This window comes from Phyllostomus discolor, chromosome 3, assembly GCF_004126475.2.
Source record: "Phyllostomus discolor isolate MPI-MPIP mPhyDis1 chromosome 3, mPhyDis1.pri.v3, whole genome shotgun sequence".
Taxonomy (NCBI): domain Eukaryota; kingdom Metazoa; phylum Chordata; class Mammalia; order Chiroptera; family Phyllostomidae; genus Phyllostomus; species Phyllostomus discolor.
The window spans coordinates 187,829,151-187,845,592 of NC_040905.2; the positions used below are offsets into that span (position 1 = coordinate 187,829,151).

At 44.9% G+C, this 16,442-nt stretch overlaps 1 protein-coding gene across 1 annotated transcript in view; it reads left to right on the plus strand.

Annotated features, from left to right (window-relative positions):
- STX17 (syntaxin 17) overlaps positions 1 to 14,428 on the plus strand; it is a 60,433-nt gene extending 46,005 nt beyond the window's left edge. Inside the window, exons 7-8 of the mRNA XM_028525605.2 lie at positions 7,375 to 7,461; positions 8,218 to 14,428. Of these exons, the coding sequence (XP_028381406.1) occupies positions 7,375 to 7,461; positions 8,218 to 8,457 (327 nt within the window). The 3' untranslated portion in view covers positions 8,458 to 14,428. The remainder of the gene's footprint in view (positions 1 to 7,374; positions 7,462 to 8,217) is intronic.
- The last annotated feature ends 2,014 nt before the right edge of the window (positions 14,429 to 16,442 follow it).

Sequence of the window (16,442 nt, forward strand, 5' to 3'; positions counted from 1 at the left end):
GGTGCATTTCAGAACAGCTCAGCAAAGCCATGGAGTTCAGCATGTTTCAGGAATGGCAAGTACTGCAGTGCAGTCAAAGCATACAGTCCCATGGGCAAGCAAAGCAAGGAGGGTTCGGATGAAGCCGAGATGGCACAGAAGGCCGTACCAAAGAATTTCAGCTTCACTTTGTAGGAGCCAGTGTAGATTTTTGAGCAGGTTAAAGTGGTGTGGTCCATCCATTCTGGGTTCAGAAAGTTCACTGTTAGCGGTGAGAATATGGCCTTGCAAAGGGGGCCATCATAGGCAGGATGGCCAGTTAGGGATCAACTGCAAGAGTTTCACTAAGATCAATGGCGATACCAGTGTAGTAATTCCACCTTATCTGTGGCTTTGCTTTCTGCAGTTTTGCTCTCCATGGTTTCAGGTACTGTGGCCAACCATGAGAATATTAAATGCAAAATTCCAAAAGTAACATATAAGTTTTGAATGCAAATCGTTCTGACTAGCACGATGCAGTCTGGCACCATCCTGCTCTGTCCGGCCCCAGACGTGAGCCATCCCTTTGTCCGCAGCATCCGAGCCGTATGTGCTCCCCGCCCTGAGTCACTTAGCAGCTGTCTTGGTTTCCCAGGTCACCGGTCGTGGTACTGCAATGCTTGTGTTCAAGTAACCCTTATTTTACTTAATGATGGTCTCAGAGTGCAAGAGTGGTGATGCTGGCAGTTCGGACATGCCAAAGAAAAGCTGTCAAGTGTGTGTATGTATAGAAAAAAGCAGTATATATAGGGTTTGGTACTTTCCGCAGTTTCAGGCACCCACCGGGGATCACACAACATATTCCCCGCAGCAAAGGGAGGAGTGCTGTGTAAAGGGAAGGGGCAGCTGAGGTATTTCTGGGGTAGAAGCTGGAAGAAGATGGGAAAGTCAAAGAGAAACATTAAGGCTTTACTCTGTGTAGTCAGGTAGCCAGCGGTACTGTTAACACAGATTAGGAAACTGCAAGTAAATTTGGTGGAAGAGATAGGATGGATTTCCTGTTATAATTTTTCTACATTATTTTGTCATCCCAGGAATTATGGGAAGGTTGGCTGTGTGAGTGAGAGTGTGTGTATCTGTGTGTGCGCACGCATACAGGTTAGCAGTGCTGCTGGCTAGGTTCGCTTCTTTGTTCTTGATCAAACTGTTGTTCGGGGCCATACGTTTTTGAATTACGGTCTCCCTGACCCCTGGCTTCCTAGATCACATAGCCTCAGAATTGGAGGTAACCGGGACGTAAGAGGACAACTAATCTGATCCCTCTACTCTTGCCTCAGTTTCTTAAACAGATGGTCCTCTGCCTCCTCCTAAACAGTTACAAGGCAGGGACACTCTGTGTTTCAGCCCTCCTACCTGAACTTCTCTCTGACACTGTCGCCTCCGGGACCCCAGGCTGAACGAGTTCCGTCTCTTCTCCATGTAAAAGTGTTTTAACCTTTTGGGATCAGCATTGTCCTTCCTCACTGTACCCTACCTCACCCTGTTTCTTGTCCTAAAAACCCTCAGTTTTTCTGATGGATTCCTAGAATGTCATTTCTAGGCTTTTCAGTACTCGCCCCTTGCTCTGCAAGTTTTCTGGTTTGTGGATTTTTTTCTTGAAATATAATGCTTAAAATTGAATATAGTAGATTGTTTAAAGCATTTTCCTTTTTTTGATGCCTCTAAGTCAGAAGAAGCAAAATGTTTGAAATTTCTGGATTAGGTATCTGTACAATCTATTAATATATTTGTATATAAAAGAGAATGATATAAGAATCCCAAAATATTTGCTGTTCTTAGAATCAAGATTTATTCAGTTGTAACACACAATCTCTGATCTAATGCAGCTTGTAAAATCTGTACATGTGTGGTTTTACAAATATATTCATTTGTCAAAAGTCATTGGTACATACTCATGAAATGTGTGAGTTATAATATATGTGAATTATACTTCAATAAAGTTGATTTAAAAAACAAACTAAACATGTAAAAAGTTATCATTCAAGACACATGCATTTCCCTTCTAAGGCCATAGACACATGAAAGGAAGATTAAGGGTTTGTGGCCATTTAACAATTATATGTACTATTAGGTTATGTAAGCCGTTCCTAACCCCTAATCTAATGAAGGCTTTTCGCAGGAAGAGTTTGACTGTAGCCATAGCTCTATACAAATGTTCTATTTATAACAATCTGCATAAGGACAGATTGTTATTAGGCAGAGGCTCAAAGAAGAACCCCTGAGTACTATTCCCAGGGTGACTGAGTTCTCATGACCACATGGTCACAGACTCACAGAAGCTCCATTTAGGCACCAAGTACTTGGGAACATGACCAGAGTGACCACATCCTCTCCTTACCATCACATGGGTGTGCTGGTCTCCAGGCAAGTCAGCCATTTATTTATGGAGCGCCCTCTGTGTGCACAGTACTGTGCTAAGCTCAGTGAAGAGTGGAGGAAAGTATACAAAAGAACCTATAGGGGAATTGTGATAGTCGCACAACATTGTGAATGTACTTGATGTTACTGAATGTTACTTACAAATGATTACATTTGTAAGTTGTACGTGTTGATTTTTACCACAATAAAAAAAAAAAAAAACCTACAAAGCCATTGAGAGATCCAGGTGCAGTCCAATAGATAGATGTTGATACATTAATGTGTACTACGAACCATGCTTCATTGTCCTTCAGCCTTCATTGCTCAAAAGCCCTCTCCTGGAACTGTGGGGCCAGCCCTACGTCTAGTCAAGGGGAATTTAAAGAATGCTGGGCCAGTTGCTCAGTGACATGTCATCCTAGCTGCAGGCCCAGCTTTGTCTCTACATTTTGCCTTATTCCCTGTGGTTTCTTAAATCCAGTTCTACTCTGGATGCATAAAAGCTGGGTTGTAATGGATTAGATCAGATTCCTCCATGTATCACCTGTATGACCTTTAGGATATTATTATTGGACAGCAATGAGCTTTGTAAAACCGATGGGAGGCTAAATGAGATAATGCCTATTACTTCTCATCTCCTTCCGTTCTACTACCCCAGCCGCATTCCTACTTCTGTTCCTTTCTTATTTGATTCCCTTAAGCGCCTTCCTTACAGTTTTACTTTCGCTGCCAACATCACTGGAGTTTTAGTACTACAGTTCCTGCAGTCCTTTTCCTGTTGCTGAATCCACTGATGTAATCAATACCCTACTTCAGTTACTGTCCCCTCTAGGTGAATGTAATCCTGTATTCTGCCTGTGTACCATAGCATTGGGGTGTTTGTGTCTGGGCTTTTCTGTGTGTGTGATTGCATATGATCCAGGATAGAGATTACGTACCTTTGGGGTTCAGAACCAGGATGGCTCCATGTTACCTGGATTGGTCAAGATCTAAGATAGAGCTGTCCTTGAAAGCTGGGTGAGATTTAGAGTCAGTAATAAAGAGAAATACCTGGAGTTTTGGCACTAGCTTCTTAAAGACACCTGTAGTTTTTCTTTTTTTAATGGTATTCTAAGAACTCTTTTTTTTTTTTTAAATCCTCACCTGAGAATACATTGACTAATTTGAGAGAGCAGGAGAGAAATGCTGATGTGAGAAACATCAGTCGGTTGTCTCTCACACACACCCTGACGAGGGGTCAGATCTGCAATCCAGGTGTATGCCTTGACCAGGGATCGAACCCATGACCTTTTGGTGTGCGGGACAGTGTTCCAACCAACGGAGCCACCTGGCCAGGACAGAAACCCAAAGCTTTTCAAGCACATTAATAAAACTGCACAACTATTAGCAAGACTATTCAAGGGAGAGCATTTTTACTGATGTGCATGTAACCTGTTGCTTGATGTAGAGGGTTCCAGGCCTGTAACTGTCCAAAACAGCATTCAACGGAAAAACAGTTCTTCGTTAGTTCTGAAGTTTGACCTCGAGTACGCAAACTGCATTCTTCTTGGCAAATACTAACTTGACAAATCACGTCTTCTTCACAGCTAAGTATGATTCAGGTATTTGTTCAGGCAGGTATGGGACCCAATACAGTGTTTCTTAGAATGAAATCCATAGACGTATTCTTAGTCTTTCGAAAATGTTTTTTTCCTTTAAAAAGGGAAAAGGCTCTGCATTATTCCAGTTTGAGAAATACTACATTGACCGTCATTAGTGATTTAATTCATTATTAAAGGGAAGCCAAGAACAGATGTGAACTGCCAACGTATATAATGTCAGGAAGAGAGTTTGAAGATTGTCAAATGTGGGCAGTTCAGGAAGATGAAAACAAAATAAGGAAATAAGAAGTAAAAGGGGGGGGGTGGGTAGGTAGAGGTGAGGAGGCTTCGGAGCCCCCACTGCTGCTAGGGCTTGGTTTCCTGTCCTGAAACAGGACAGCGTGTGTGTGGTTTGGCCCAACATGAAGAGCCAAGGACACAGTGGACGAGCGGTGACCAGATTTGGCTCTGAGTGGAGTCTGGCGGGTCGTTCTGTGCACAGTTGATTCACAACTCTGACAGCAGCTGCCTAGCTCAAATTGTTGTCATTGAGTCCTCCTTACTCTGGAAGCAGAACTTGAAGAAATGGGCAAAGCTTGGGATCCAAAGTAAGCAAAATAGGAGAAGAAGAAGGCACAACCGAGAGGTGACTCGATCCCCGGAGAGAGGCTGCTCTCCCTCTGCCTCATTCCCTTGCTGGTGTTTGAGCGAGCTTCCCCATGTGGGTGAGCGAGTGCTTACAGGTGTGGCCTGCTCCCCAGGGTGGGGCCGGCCTCCTTACGTCTGGTGATAGCAGTGGTGGCGAGCATCATAGTTCACACATTCAGGAATCGCAGGCTGTGTTTTGTCTTGTGGTTCTTTCTCCAATTATTCCAAAGTGTGTTTGTGTAAAAATATTTAAATAGACTTTTTACTATATAGAAAAAAAATCATAGAGCTTTGGTATCCAGCCTTGTAGGAAGGAGCATTAAAAGATATTTCGCTGAGGTCTTGAGACACACTTTGGGAATGAGCAATAGCGGCAGTCCTGGTAGGCGTCACCGCCTCAGTGGAATTCTTTTGGGGCTGAGACGAAGGAGGCCGTTGGCTGTTTTCCCTGTACCCCTCAATTCATCAAGATACGAAGGTTGATAATATCACTGTGCACCTGTGATTTCTCTTCTCGCATAGACTTTGAAGTCAAAATGGAAAGTGTTCGGGATGTACCAAACAGAAACAAGGATAGGGTGTCAGAAATACAGACAAGTGCTGGCACTTATGCCTCTGTGGGTTGGAGAGGGGAAAAAAGCTAACATTAAAGGAGTTTTGTTGTCTGAGGAAAATAAAAACTGAATGAATGAATGAATGAATGAATGCTAGGAGAGAGCTAATGTTTGTGTGCTCTGGAATTTTCAAGCATCATAGGAAAAAGTTTAATATATTTTTTGATAGAAAAGAAAGATGGGAGTTACGCTTTGTTGGAAAGGTCAGGATGACTTTCTCTGTTTTTCCCCTATACCTTATACTCTATAGATTCTACCTCATTCATCCTCAGTTCAACTCTGTGAGGTAGAAGTATCATTTTCCTGAGGGATGAGAGTACTGACACCTAGAGATCATGAGTCATTTGTCCACAGACACACAGCGATAATTGTAGGATTTGAACACAGGACAACTGACCAAAGTTTGTGGTGTTAATCCTATCATGTACATACATTAGTGGTTTTTAAGTGTGAGAATCATGGACTCACTGTGCAGCAGCCACCTCACCTGGGAACTCTTTAGAAATGCAAAATCTCAGCCCTGGCCGGGTAGCTCAGTGGGTTAGAGCAACATCCTGATATTCCAAGGTTGTGGGTTCCATCCCAGCAGGGCACATACAAGAATCAACCAATGAATACATAATAGATGGAACAACAAATTGATGTTTCTCTTTCTCTCTCTCTCTCTAAAAAATCAATCAATAAATTTTTTAAGTGTAAATACCCAGGCCTCACCCCAAGCCTACTAAGTCAGAAATTCTGGGGGTAGAACCCAGCGATCTATTTTGAGAAGTTGTCCAGGTGATTCCGGTGCACACTCAGGTGTGAGAGTCACTGTTGTATTTGTCTCTGACCCAGACGTTAGAAGAGAACCCGTGAAAGGACTCTTTCAGGGATTGTGTTGGGAGTTTTAAGACGGTGGCGGAGAATATGAGAGTGAAGGGATCCCTCGAAAGGGCTGACAGTGAGCGGGTACACACTTGTTGTGCGGAAAAGGAAGGAATGTCAAAATGCTGAGAAGAAGCAACTGGGGAGTGGAAATTAGTTGTGTTTGTGTTTCATGTTCTCAGATGAAGTGATTAGGATTAGCAGAGGGTTATATCTGCTTCAGTATAAGCGAAGAAGTCAGTTATATAAGGCAGTGAAATACTTCAGGATTAAAGTTGAATTATTTCACAGTCATTGTAGAAGCTGGCATTTAGCTGGGACCAAAGAGGGATTCGCTCTTTCTGCGAATTAAAAAAAAAACTAAATAATCTGTACATTGGTGTGGTGGTGGTTAACCTGAGTTTGTACCTTTGTCAGAACTCATACTGTCCCCTTAAAATGGGTGCGTGTGTGTAAATGAAATTGGTTTAAAGAAGGGAATGTGTTCTTGTGGCAAGTGATGAGTTCCTCCCGGAGGTACCCGAGCAGAGGCCCAGTAACCGCTTGTCAGAAACACAGCGGGGCTTCACCCGTGGAGGGAAAGCCGCACCCCACACAGGAACACTCCTGCTCCCCAGAGGGCCCACGAGTCACAGTTTCAGTCGTGCCAGAATGATTTCTTAATGTATTTGATCAGAAACATCTCACCTTGGCACGATTTTAAAATGTATTAAATCGTACAAGTGCAGAACACAGGACGGTAAACTCATTTTCCTTACTGCATATGAGGAGTATTGACAGAAAGAGTTCATGGTGGATCAAACCATGTTGTATTCTTATTTCTAAAACATAATAATCTGTGTTTATTAGAGCAAGGGTGTTTTACTCCCAAGTCAAATGTGCCTGTTTTAAACTGAATTTTCAAAGAGATAAGTTATGGAGGGGTTGTTGTTTTGTTTTGTTTTTTTCCATCAAACCCAATATGACATGTAAATGCTTATTTGGATTTCCTTTCTCCTGGAAAACAGATTCATTTGGGGGATGTTTGTATGTTTGAATGAATTTTAGTGCGAGATACTTTTTTCTGTAGAGGTACCACCCTTGTATTACCTAATAATTAAGTCACCCTCTTTTTCTCATACAAGTGAATCTGTCCTTTCGACATGGTTTATCAGATGCTATTAATGAACCGCTATTAAGACGGCGAGGCTGCAGTGCACAGGGCCCTGATTACAGGAATTAAAATAGTGTGTACTGGCCCTCTGCTGCGCCCCAGCAGGAATGCCCCCTCATAATTCCTTTGCATCTAGTCTCAGCAGGAGAAGATTGACAGCATTGAAGACCATGTCAACACTGCCGCTGTGAATGTTGCAGAGGGAACCAAAAACTTGGGGAAGGTAAGACTCTGCTCCTGCTGACAAATCAATGTTCCTCTGGCTCCCAGGAATTTGTAGTATTAACCCAATTGATCTGCTCTCTTTAATCTTAAGGGAACCAGCAATTAAGGAAATAAGGAAAAAATGACACATAGGTAGTGCAAGAAATCAATGGCTGTAGTAATATTCTACTCCCAGATTCATTCTGTGAGGGGAGAAATTTTTTCAAAGAGAGAATAAACCGCAGCCCCACTAATAAGGCATTTGGTGCTAGACGGGAGTATTTGCAGAAGTTCGGGGGGAGGAGAGGAGAGGCTTGCCAGGATCCAGGAGGGGCGAGAATGGAAGGACGTGGCAGCGTGTGTACGGTGGGCCCCTCTTCTTTCCATAGACTGTTGCTCTTAACCCCAGGTACGGGCATGGAATAATCTGCGTGCAGCATAAAAGCTTTGGAGGCATCTGCGACTGCTGAAACTGCTTAAATAAACCAGCTAGTCAGTTTGGGTTTTTGTTTTGTTTTGTTTTGTTTTTTTTGCAAGCAAAATCAGTTTGTAGCAGTCCACTCTTTGTAGCTCATTGCTCAGATTCCGCGGTCTGGAGCAATGGCGGTAGTACCTGTGGAACACGTTCTCGGCCCCCTTCCCCCAGTGCACTGTCTCAGGTTAATTATGTACCAAGAGTCAAAGAGGCATTGCCAGGAGTAATGAGAGGAAAATGCACATCACCACAGGCAGATATTCGCAACTCAATTTCTAAATTGAATTTTTTTTTTTACAGGCTGCAAAATACAAGCTGGCAGCTCTGCCTGTGGCAGGTGCGCTCATCGGAGGAGTGGTGGGGGGTCCGATTGGCCTCCTTGCAGGCTTCAAAGTGGCGGGAATTGCAGCTGCACTTGGTGGTGGAGTGTTGGGCTTCACAGGTGGAAAATTGATACAAAGAAGGAAACAGAAAATGATGGAGAAGCTCACTTCCAGCTGTCCAAATCTTCCCAGCCAAACTGACAAAAAGTGCAGTTAAAAACCAAACTTCAGTCTGACTGGCGCCAACACGTCTGTCCTGATGGGCCTTGGCTGCTGAGGGACATCGGTGTTTAGAACCTGGTTGTGTCAAGAGAGTGGCCGGAGATGCTCAAGCAGTGTCGAACTGTGATAAATGGCTCTATGTTTTTGTTTGCCGGGCTATTAATGGAGTGGACGGGCCTGGGCTGAGGGTGGATAATGCTTGTCAGGTAAAGTTTAAGGACTGCTAGGGAGCAGATTTTCTGCCCGGAAATGTGAAAGCCAAACCCATAACTTCGATGAGTACATGCGGTGCATGGACACGTTGGGTCGTGAAGAGTAGTTTCTTCCATACCCCTGATTTGGAGACCCTGCAGGAAAGCATATTATAAATATGCTTTTTATCTCCTGAACGTAGGAGATTATTTAGGCCTCTCAGCAAAGAAGAGAATGGGAGTCAATGAGCCTTTCTTATCAAATGAGGAAATCCCGGCGTAGCCAGGGGTGTGGGTGAGGCACAAGGTGGAGGCCGTTTGGTGAACCCTGAGACACCTTGGTCCCGCTACACTTTCTGATGAAGGAAACTAGTAGTAAAAGAACATGCAAAGCAAGGCCCAACTTCTCTATCCAGTATTTTCATTTGTGACCCTGGCGCCTTCTCTGAACTCTGCCCTCCGCCTCGCGGAGGAATCTTAAAGACAGATTCTTGAGTGTAGGAGGCAGTGGTGTTAAGCCAGTCACTCAGCTGGTTCTGTCGGCTGATGTCTCTTCACCCGAGAGACCTGGTGCCCTCTGCCCTCCTTCCCTTGTACTTTTCCAGGTTCTTTCACTTATGGGGTGAATTCTACCCCATAAGTGTAATGAGGGCTTTTCTCATAACATGCCTTTTTTTTTATTGTTTCTCATCCTTCCCTATAATTTCTAGGTAAGAGAAGGAGGGAGAAAGAGAGAGACCTCCAAATATCCAACATTGTTAGAGTTTGAGCTAAAAAATAAGCAGGCAGGAAATATGCCAGATCATTTCTTGGGGCATCTCCCAAGTTCAAGGGGCTGATGCACCTGCCATGCAGGGAGTCTCTGACCCCGGTGAAGCTACGCGCGAGCCCTCTACCTCACATCTCTTGCCGCCATGCTTTCCCCCAGGCTTTGCTCTCTCCTATGCCTTCCTTCGCCTTTCCCAGCTGCCATCTCTTCCCAAGGATGGCATTCATGTTTGCCTTTTCTCACGTTCAGGGCGAGGAGGGACCGAGCCTGCGGCCAACACTCAGTCCCTGCCGGTGGATCTGCGGTGCTAATCCCGACACTTGACCTTGAGAGAGAGCGTGGCCCAGCCCAACCCAATGTCTATAGCAAATGGCAAAAAGGTTTAAATGTAGAAAGAGAGAATTTAAGATTACAGGCCGCCTCATCCTGTACCCCAAACCCTGAGATAGGACAGGACCACCTTTTGCCTTACTCCACTCGTCCGTGAGGGCCGAGGGGTGCGAGCCGCACGACAGACGCTGGGGGCTTTCTCTGCTCGGGCGCCGGGCCCCAGGCCGTCGGAGGCTTCATCGTTTCTCCCTAGCTGAGCTTACCTTCATAACTTCTATCGATGCTACCTTGTATTTCCGTTTCTAATCCAAAGAGACCTCTCTCCTTCAGACTTTTTGACTCCCACCAGTTCTTGCCATTAAATGCCGTATTTTGCTGTGTATAACGCACACAAAATGTGCGTTATACACGGGATTATTGTACCCATGATTATGCCCATGGCATGTAATCCTTACACCCACGTATAATGTGCATCCTTAATTTTCCCTTGAAATTTTGGGCAAAAAAGTGCACAGCAAAATACGGTAACTAGAAAATTTCCAGTACTGTATTGCTACCTGCTGAGGTGTGTCTTTTATGTAAGACCAAGGAGGAAGTGCTTTGAATGAGTGTCAGATTCTGATCCGGTGTTTGATATTGACTGATACTGACTGATACCTGTAAAGTCAGGGTAACTACTTTTGAACTCTACCTTTTTTTATTTTCTGGTCCTCACTGTCCCTTTCACACAGGGTGTTCGAACCAGAGTGAGGCTCAGAATCACGTGGGGTGCACGTTTAAAACAAGAGCCCCAAACATCAGTCCCACAGGTGATTCTAATAATGATCAATCTGGCCTGGCCGGCTACGGTTATAAATTTAAGACAGAGTTGCATCAAGATTCAGCTGTAGAACTGAGTTCTGGAATTTCCAGTTTTCTGCCCTTCAGCATTGCCCAAGCCGTATCACTGCACATCATTCCCACTCTCCCGGCCCCAGATTGTCTGTGCTTTTCAGCCCATGGTCTTAGCACAGCTAGGGGCTCACGACCCTGTCAGGCTGGTTGTACGTCAGGACCTGACGGACAGAGGACGCTGGGACTGAAGCTCATTTTACCGAGTGTGAGACACCGCCGCACATGCCCGTAAAGGCCGGGGAAGGTTATGCTCACCGGGTTGGGATGTTACTCTAGCAGCCTTCAAGCCTGGGCAAGTAAGAATCCTTTTACAAAGTTTTATTTAAAATTGTTTTGAAATTGTATCTAATTTTCCGTTTTCCCATAATAGATCCTAATAGCCAACTTCTGGTAGAAATGTCTAGAAGTGTTTAATCAACTATGAATGATATCCCTATAAACTATAGTGTTAGAAGTATGTATTAGTCATGATAACACAGAAACTGATCATAAAATTGAATTTAATGCCCCACAGTATCAGATCAAATTCATCTTCTCTGTTACTCAGGTCTTATTTTTACTCCAACAAGTTAAAACATAAGGAACACTTTGCCTAAGTTCTTCAAATTTATAGAGGCTTATTCGGATGAAGGCAGTGCTCCTAAAGGCATTTTTGATATAATAGTCTGTAGAACAGAGACTAAAAATTTTTCATTGTAAACCCCACCCCCAGTAAACAATGCACTTACATCAAACTCAGCATATGTGTAGTGGGGCAGTTCTTACCATTATGTGCAGTGCATTCTGATGTTTTCATTGTTTCAGTTTCTACAATACGCTTGTTGCAACCTACTCAAGTGACTTCATAATCTGTCAGTAGGTTGAGACCCCTAGTGTGGGGGGAAGGAAACCCCTCCACTCTTACAGGGGAACTGATAGTCATTGCCTATCTTCTGTTTGCCAGGCCCTTCGCTAGGCATTTACTGGTAGGGAAACTGGGTCTCAGAGAAGTTAAATAATTTGCAGAGGCTTGTTCAACTGCAAATGGGTGAAGCTAGGATGTTAAACCAGGTCTGTTGAACTACAAAAACTATTCATCTCTTGCTATGCCACTTCTGTATGTAAAATTGAAGTGGGCCCTTTATTCTGCTCCACCTAAACACCCATATATTCTGTCAGCCAGGATTACTTTGAAGTTACATGTGCCATTCATTCGTACTTAAAAAATTTTTGTTCCTAAAGCAGCCTCGAAGTGTTTAACATTGGCCAACGCAGAAGTATGTGGTGCTGAGTTTGGTCCTTAGACTATAAAATTAAAAGTGTTTCCAGTCCACACACACATCCTACAGATTTCCTTATGTGCATGGGCTATAGCCATCACTTAAGCAATGATTTTCATATCTAATTAAAAAATTAAATGTATTAAGACAAATCCACCATAACTTACAGAATCAAATGATCATTATGCTTTAAAATGGTGCTCTTAGGAAGCCGTGCTCTTAGGAAGCCGTGCTCTCGCCATGGCGATGCTAGTGATAGAACTCTGAAAGTTTTCTTTTAGAATTGCCTCCAAAGATGTGCAAATCACTTTTAAAAAGGCTATCTTGGTGTTTCCTGGTCCCAGACTATGCTCCCTGGTCCTTATGACCTCTCCTCTCTCCCTTCCTCAGTTTTGCTCCTATTCTGCTGGCTTGGCTCTCCTACCCACCTCTGCTGTGGCCCCTGCCCTGAGGGGGTGCCCAGAGCAGGGCTGTGCTGGCCCGAGTTGCTGGAGCAAGAGCTGGTAGACTGCAGCGAAGCTGGGTGCTGGATTGGGGCCACTACGAGTCCAAACCCTTCCTCTGGGCTCAGTCTGCCCGCCCGTAAGCGCCATGAGTGGTTTGCACATGAGTCAGACCTGAGTACTGGTCATACCAATCACGAGAGGTTGAGGAAACCTGAGAAACGTACGTATAACGTGCAGCATTTTTCTCCCGGGGAGGTACAGAAACCAAACCACGGCATACTTTTTAAAACAGAAAGGTCTTTTCCCTTGGCCCTCGTTGCTGCCATGTGCAATCTTTGAGAGGAAGGATGCACAGAAGCCCCGGGGGAAGGTCCTCCTGTGAAATGGAGCATTTTCTTGTCTGTAATAAAGTGCAGTGTGACTGTGGCTCTCGGGTGCTTACGAAGGTCAGACAACGTCCGTGAGTCGTCGAGGCCTGCCCAGAGGTGGGGGCTTTCCTGCGGCCTACCCCGGTGTAAACAGCTCAGGCTCTGTCTGTGCTTTTATTAAAACTTTGGTTTCTAACAGGTGGTTCTCACTGCCTATATTCAGTAATTCGACATCGTTTTACAGAGGAACTTCCTGGGTGCAACACACAATCAGTGGTAAACGACCCCTGTGTCGCCCTCGTACATCTCTGCCCTCGGAGGAGTGATGTCCGCCGCCGCGTGTGCTCATAAAGGCCTGGGAGGCGAGAAGTGCGTCAGCGCGATAGTAACAAAAATAAATGGGAAAAAAAGGCGTAAAAAATGTCAAAGGCAGATGATTTGCCCAAGATCAAAGCCGGTTAGCACACAAGCTAGAATTAGAACCCTAGTCTAAGAAAAAAACGTCCTCAGAGTGAGCTGACGGAGTTGTGGCGCCCTGCCCATCAGGCTGCCTGCGGGGGCAAGTGCTTCGGACCAGCGTCCACGTCCTCCATCAGCCAGTGGCTACTGCAGAGAGACGAGTGGGTGGGGGACCCTGAGATCAGAGTTCCGTGTTCGGCTTTGTCTCCCATAGTAAGCTTCTTCTCAGGGGTGGCTGCCTTCTCCCATTCTGGGCAGGGGTTCCCCAGCCACACATTTTAGAGGGCACCCACCTCTCGCTGGGTCCTGTCAATCCCTCTCTGAATGCTGGTTGCTGTCAATCATCCTAGGAAAGGACTCTTGGCCTCGGGCCCCTCCCTCATCTTCCCCGGCTTTAAGCCATTCCTCACATCACTGCCACAACAAGAATGAGAACCAGGTCTGGCTCTCACTTTGCTCCTGAAATCTTTTCCGTGGCGTCCACTGAATACCCAACAAAGTTCAAGTTCCTTAGGCTGGCATTCGCAGCCTTCCAAATCCTGGCCCCAGGTTTATCTCTGCAGACTCACTGCTCCGCATCTGGTGATGCCACTGAAAAGCAGACATTCCATGAGAATGATTTGAAGGTGGTGAAAGTAGGATTCTCTGTGGTAAAGGTACAGACTGGTAACATGCTACGTTTACATTCTTCCAGACTAAAGTATCTTTTGTAATAGGACATTTTACAAAAGAAAGCCAGCTGAGATTTCTTTAAGCTCTTGAACAAGCCTAAAAGTTGTTTCCTAAGGAAGAGAAACCTTGTGTCCCCCCCAAAAGAAATTGCATCCAGTCCCTGAACTTCCGGAACAACGTCAGTCTTGCCGTCTGTGCAAGCGAAGCACGGACTCCTGCAGCAGCAGAGCTGCCCCGGCCTCGAACTGGCGCTTGTCCAGCCCCTGCGAGAAGCCGGACTAATACGTATTTGACAGAAACAGTCAAGGGTACATGTTATTCATACATTTCTCAAGTACTTGAGATTTTCTGTATTAAAGCTAATCACAGAAAAGATGTTTACCTGGGTTCCATTAATTAAACCTCTAAAGATATTTTCCATTTTATTGTTAAACCCTTGGTGTTAGCGAGGGTCACCACAAGAAAAGGCTCAACGGTGAGAACTCCTATAAATTCTGTAAAGCTTACTGAATGCGTTTACTTTGCTGTCGAGCGGTGCTTGTAAGGAAACATGCAATAAATGCACTCATTCTACAACACGTAACTGAATGCTTTTTGTGTGTGTTGGATGCCAGGGCCACGCATAGGAAAATATTAAGCCTATAGAGTCTACCCTTATGAACCATTCAGGCTCATGAATTCACATGCCCAAAGCAAGTAAATCACAGTCAAACCCGGTAAGTACCCTAAAAGAGGAGAGAACAAAGTGCTACGAGAGCACACAATAGAGCGACTAGCTCTGCCTGGAAAAGCAGGGCAAGGCTTTGTGGCAGGTGGCATTTGGGCAGTACCCTGGCGAGGACCAGGCCTGGCCGGAGACAGGAGTGAGGGCTGTCAGGAGGCAGAGGAATTGCATGTACACAGGGTTCAAAGCATGCAAGAGCATAGTGTGATTAGCGAGAAATCAAGGACGTAAGTGTGAGTGATGAAGTCGGTCGGATGGGATTACAGACCAGGGTGTTTATGTATGCTTTTTAATTTAATCCTTTGGTTAAAGGAACTAACGCATTGCTTTTGTTATAAAACTGTTATTACCCTCTTAGTTCTTCCGTTTGCTTTCACTGCCAGGGAAGTTAGTAATAACCTCCCACGTCCCTGGATTCTAGATATATTTGGCATATTTGCCCTCCTTTCCCACATGTGAGAAATGACTTGTGCTTTCTTGTCTGTCTGCCGTGAGATCCCCTGCTTGATATTTAATGCCTGCTCTCTTCCTGTCCTGCTATTTGTTCTCTAATTTCCGTAAATATTCCTCGAAAACTCACTGAGAAAATGTAGTCATGGCAGTTACCTCCGTGTCCAAGGCTTTCACGGTCCAGTTTTCCACACCTACATGATCAGCTGTCGACCATTGCAGGGTTTTCCCGCCCCATCAGTACACACTCCTTTCATCTGTGGTGGTGTGATTTCCCCAGCTGGGCTGTGGCAGGGGCCACACCATCTGCCCTTCCTGGAGTGTTTCACGGTCTGACATGCCATGACGAGAACAGGGGAAGAAACTACACTCCCGCTGGTGACTCCCAGACGAGGTCATAGTGTGTGCGTTCTGCCATCTTTCAGGGGTACGTACTGACATGGGCAGAAGCTTTCTAAGACATACCAAGCCTTTGCTCAGTACTCGCTTTTGTATATTAACATAGGCGTAAAGGATGCAACAGAAGAGATCAGGAAAACATCTTTAGGACATGGGAGTCAGGCATTGAAAATTCCAGAATTTGGAGGTAAAGATATTTCTCTTTTTCCAATTAAAAGTCATGGCTTGGAAGAGAGAGGGTGTAGGAACTGAGTCATTGAAGAAGTAAATGGTGTGGGAAACTGGGTTTACCACCCGTTTGACCATACGATGGGGGTGGTCAGGACAGTGAGGGTCCTAGAAGGATGTATAACCTGACTATAGCATTGAAACAGCAGCAGCAGGACTTTCATTGCTCTATCAGGCAGGCAAAGACTGGAAGTGGACAGAGGCAGAGCTGCAGAGAAAGAGGCAATTGACAGGATCTGAACCGAGGTCTCTAGTGCAGGTTCTGGACTCATTCCCACTGAGCAGCCTCTCGGTGCTCAGCACTTGCTAATTCTCCATACATCAGTTCCCTTTCTCTCCTCTCCAGGTTTTATTGGTCATACAGTTGCTGCCTCTTATCCAGGTTAGGGCTGGGGTTGGCAACTCGACTCCCTCAGCCTTCCCTTGCACTGCCCCCCATGGACACCTTGCCTACCTTACAGGGTGGTCAAGGTGATTAAAAGAATTAATACATGATAATTGCCTGAAATGGAGGCTGGCTTACAGTAACTGTGTAAATGTTAGTTGCTACTGTTATTATCGGACCGTGCACCTACGAGAAGAGTGTCAGACTGACACCAAAACCGAGTGCAGACCTGATTAAAAATGTCAAGAATTCTTAAAGTGACTTTTTAAAAAGGCTCAGTTATTAAGGTTTGGTAATGATGACAGATGCCTGGTAGAAAATAGATCTTTTTCATCTCTTTTAAGAATAATATTCAAACATGAAAATGTGTAACATCTAGTAAGGAACAGGATGCTCATACATCACA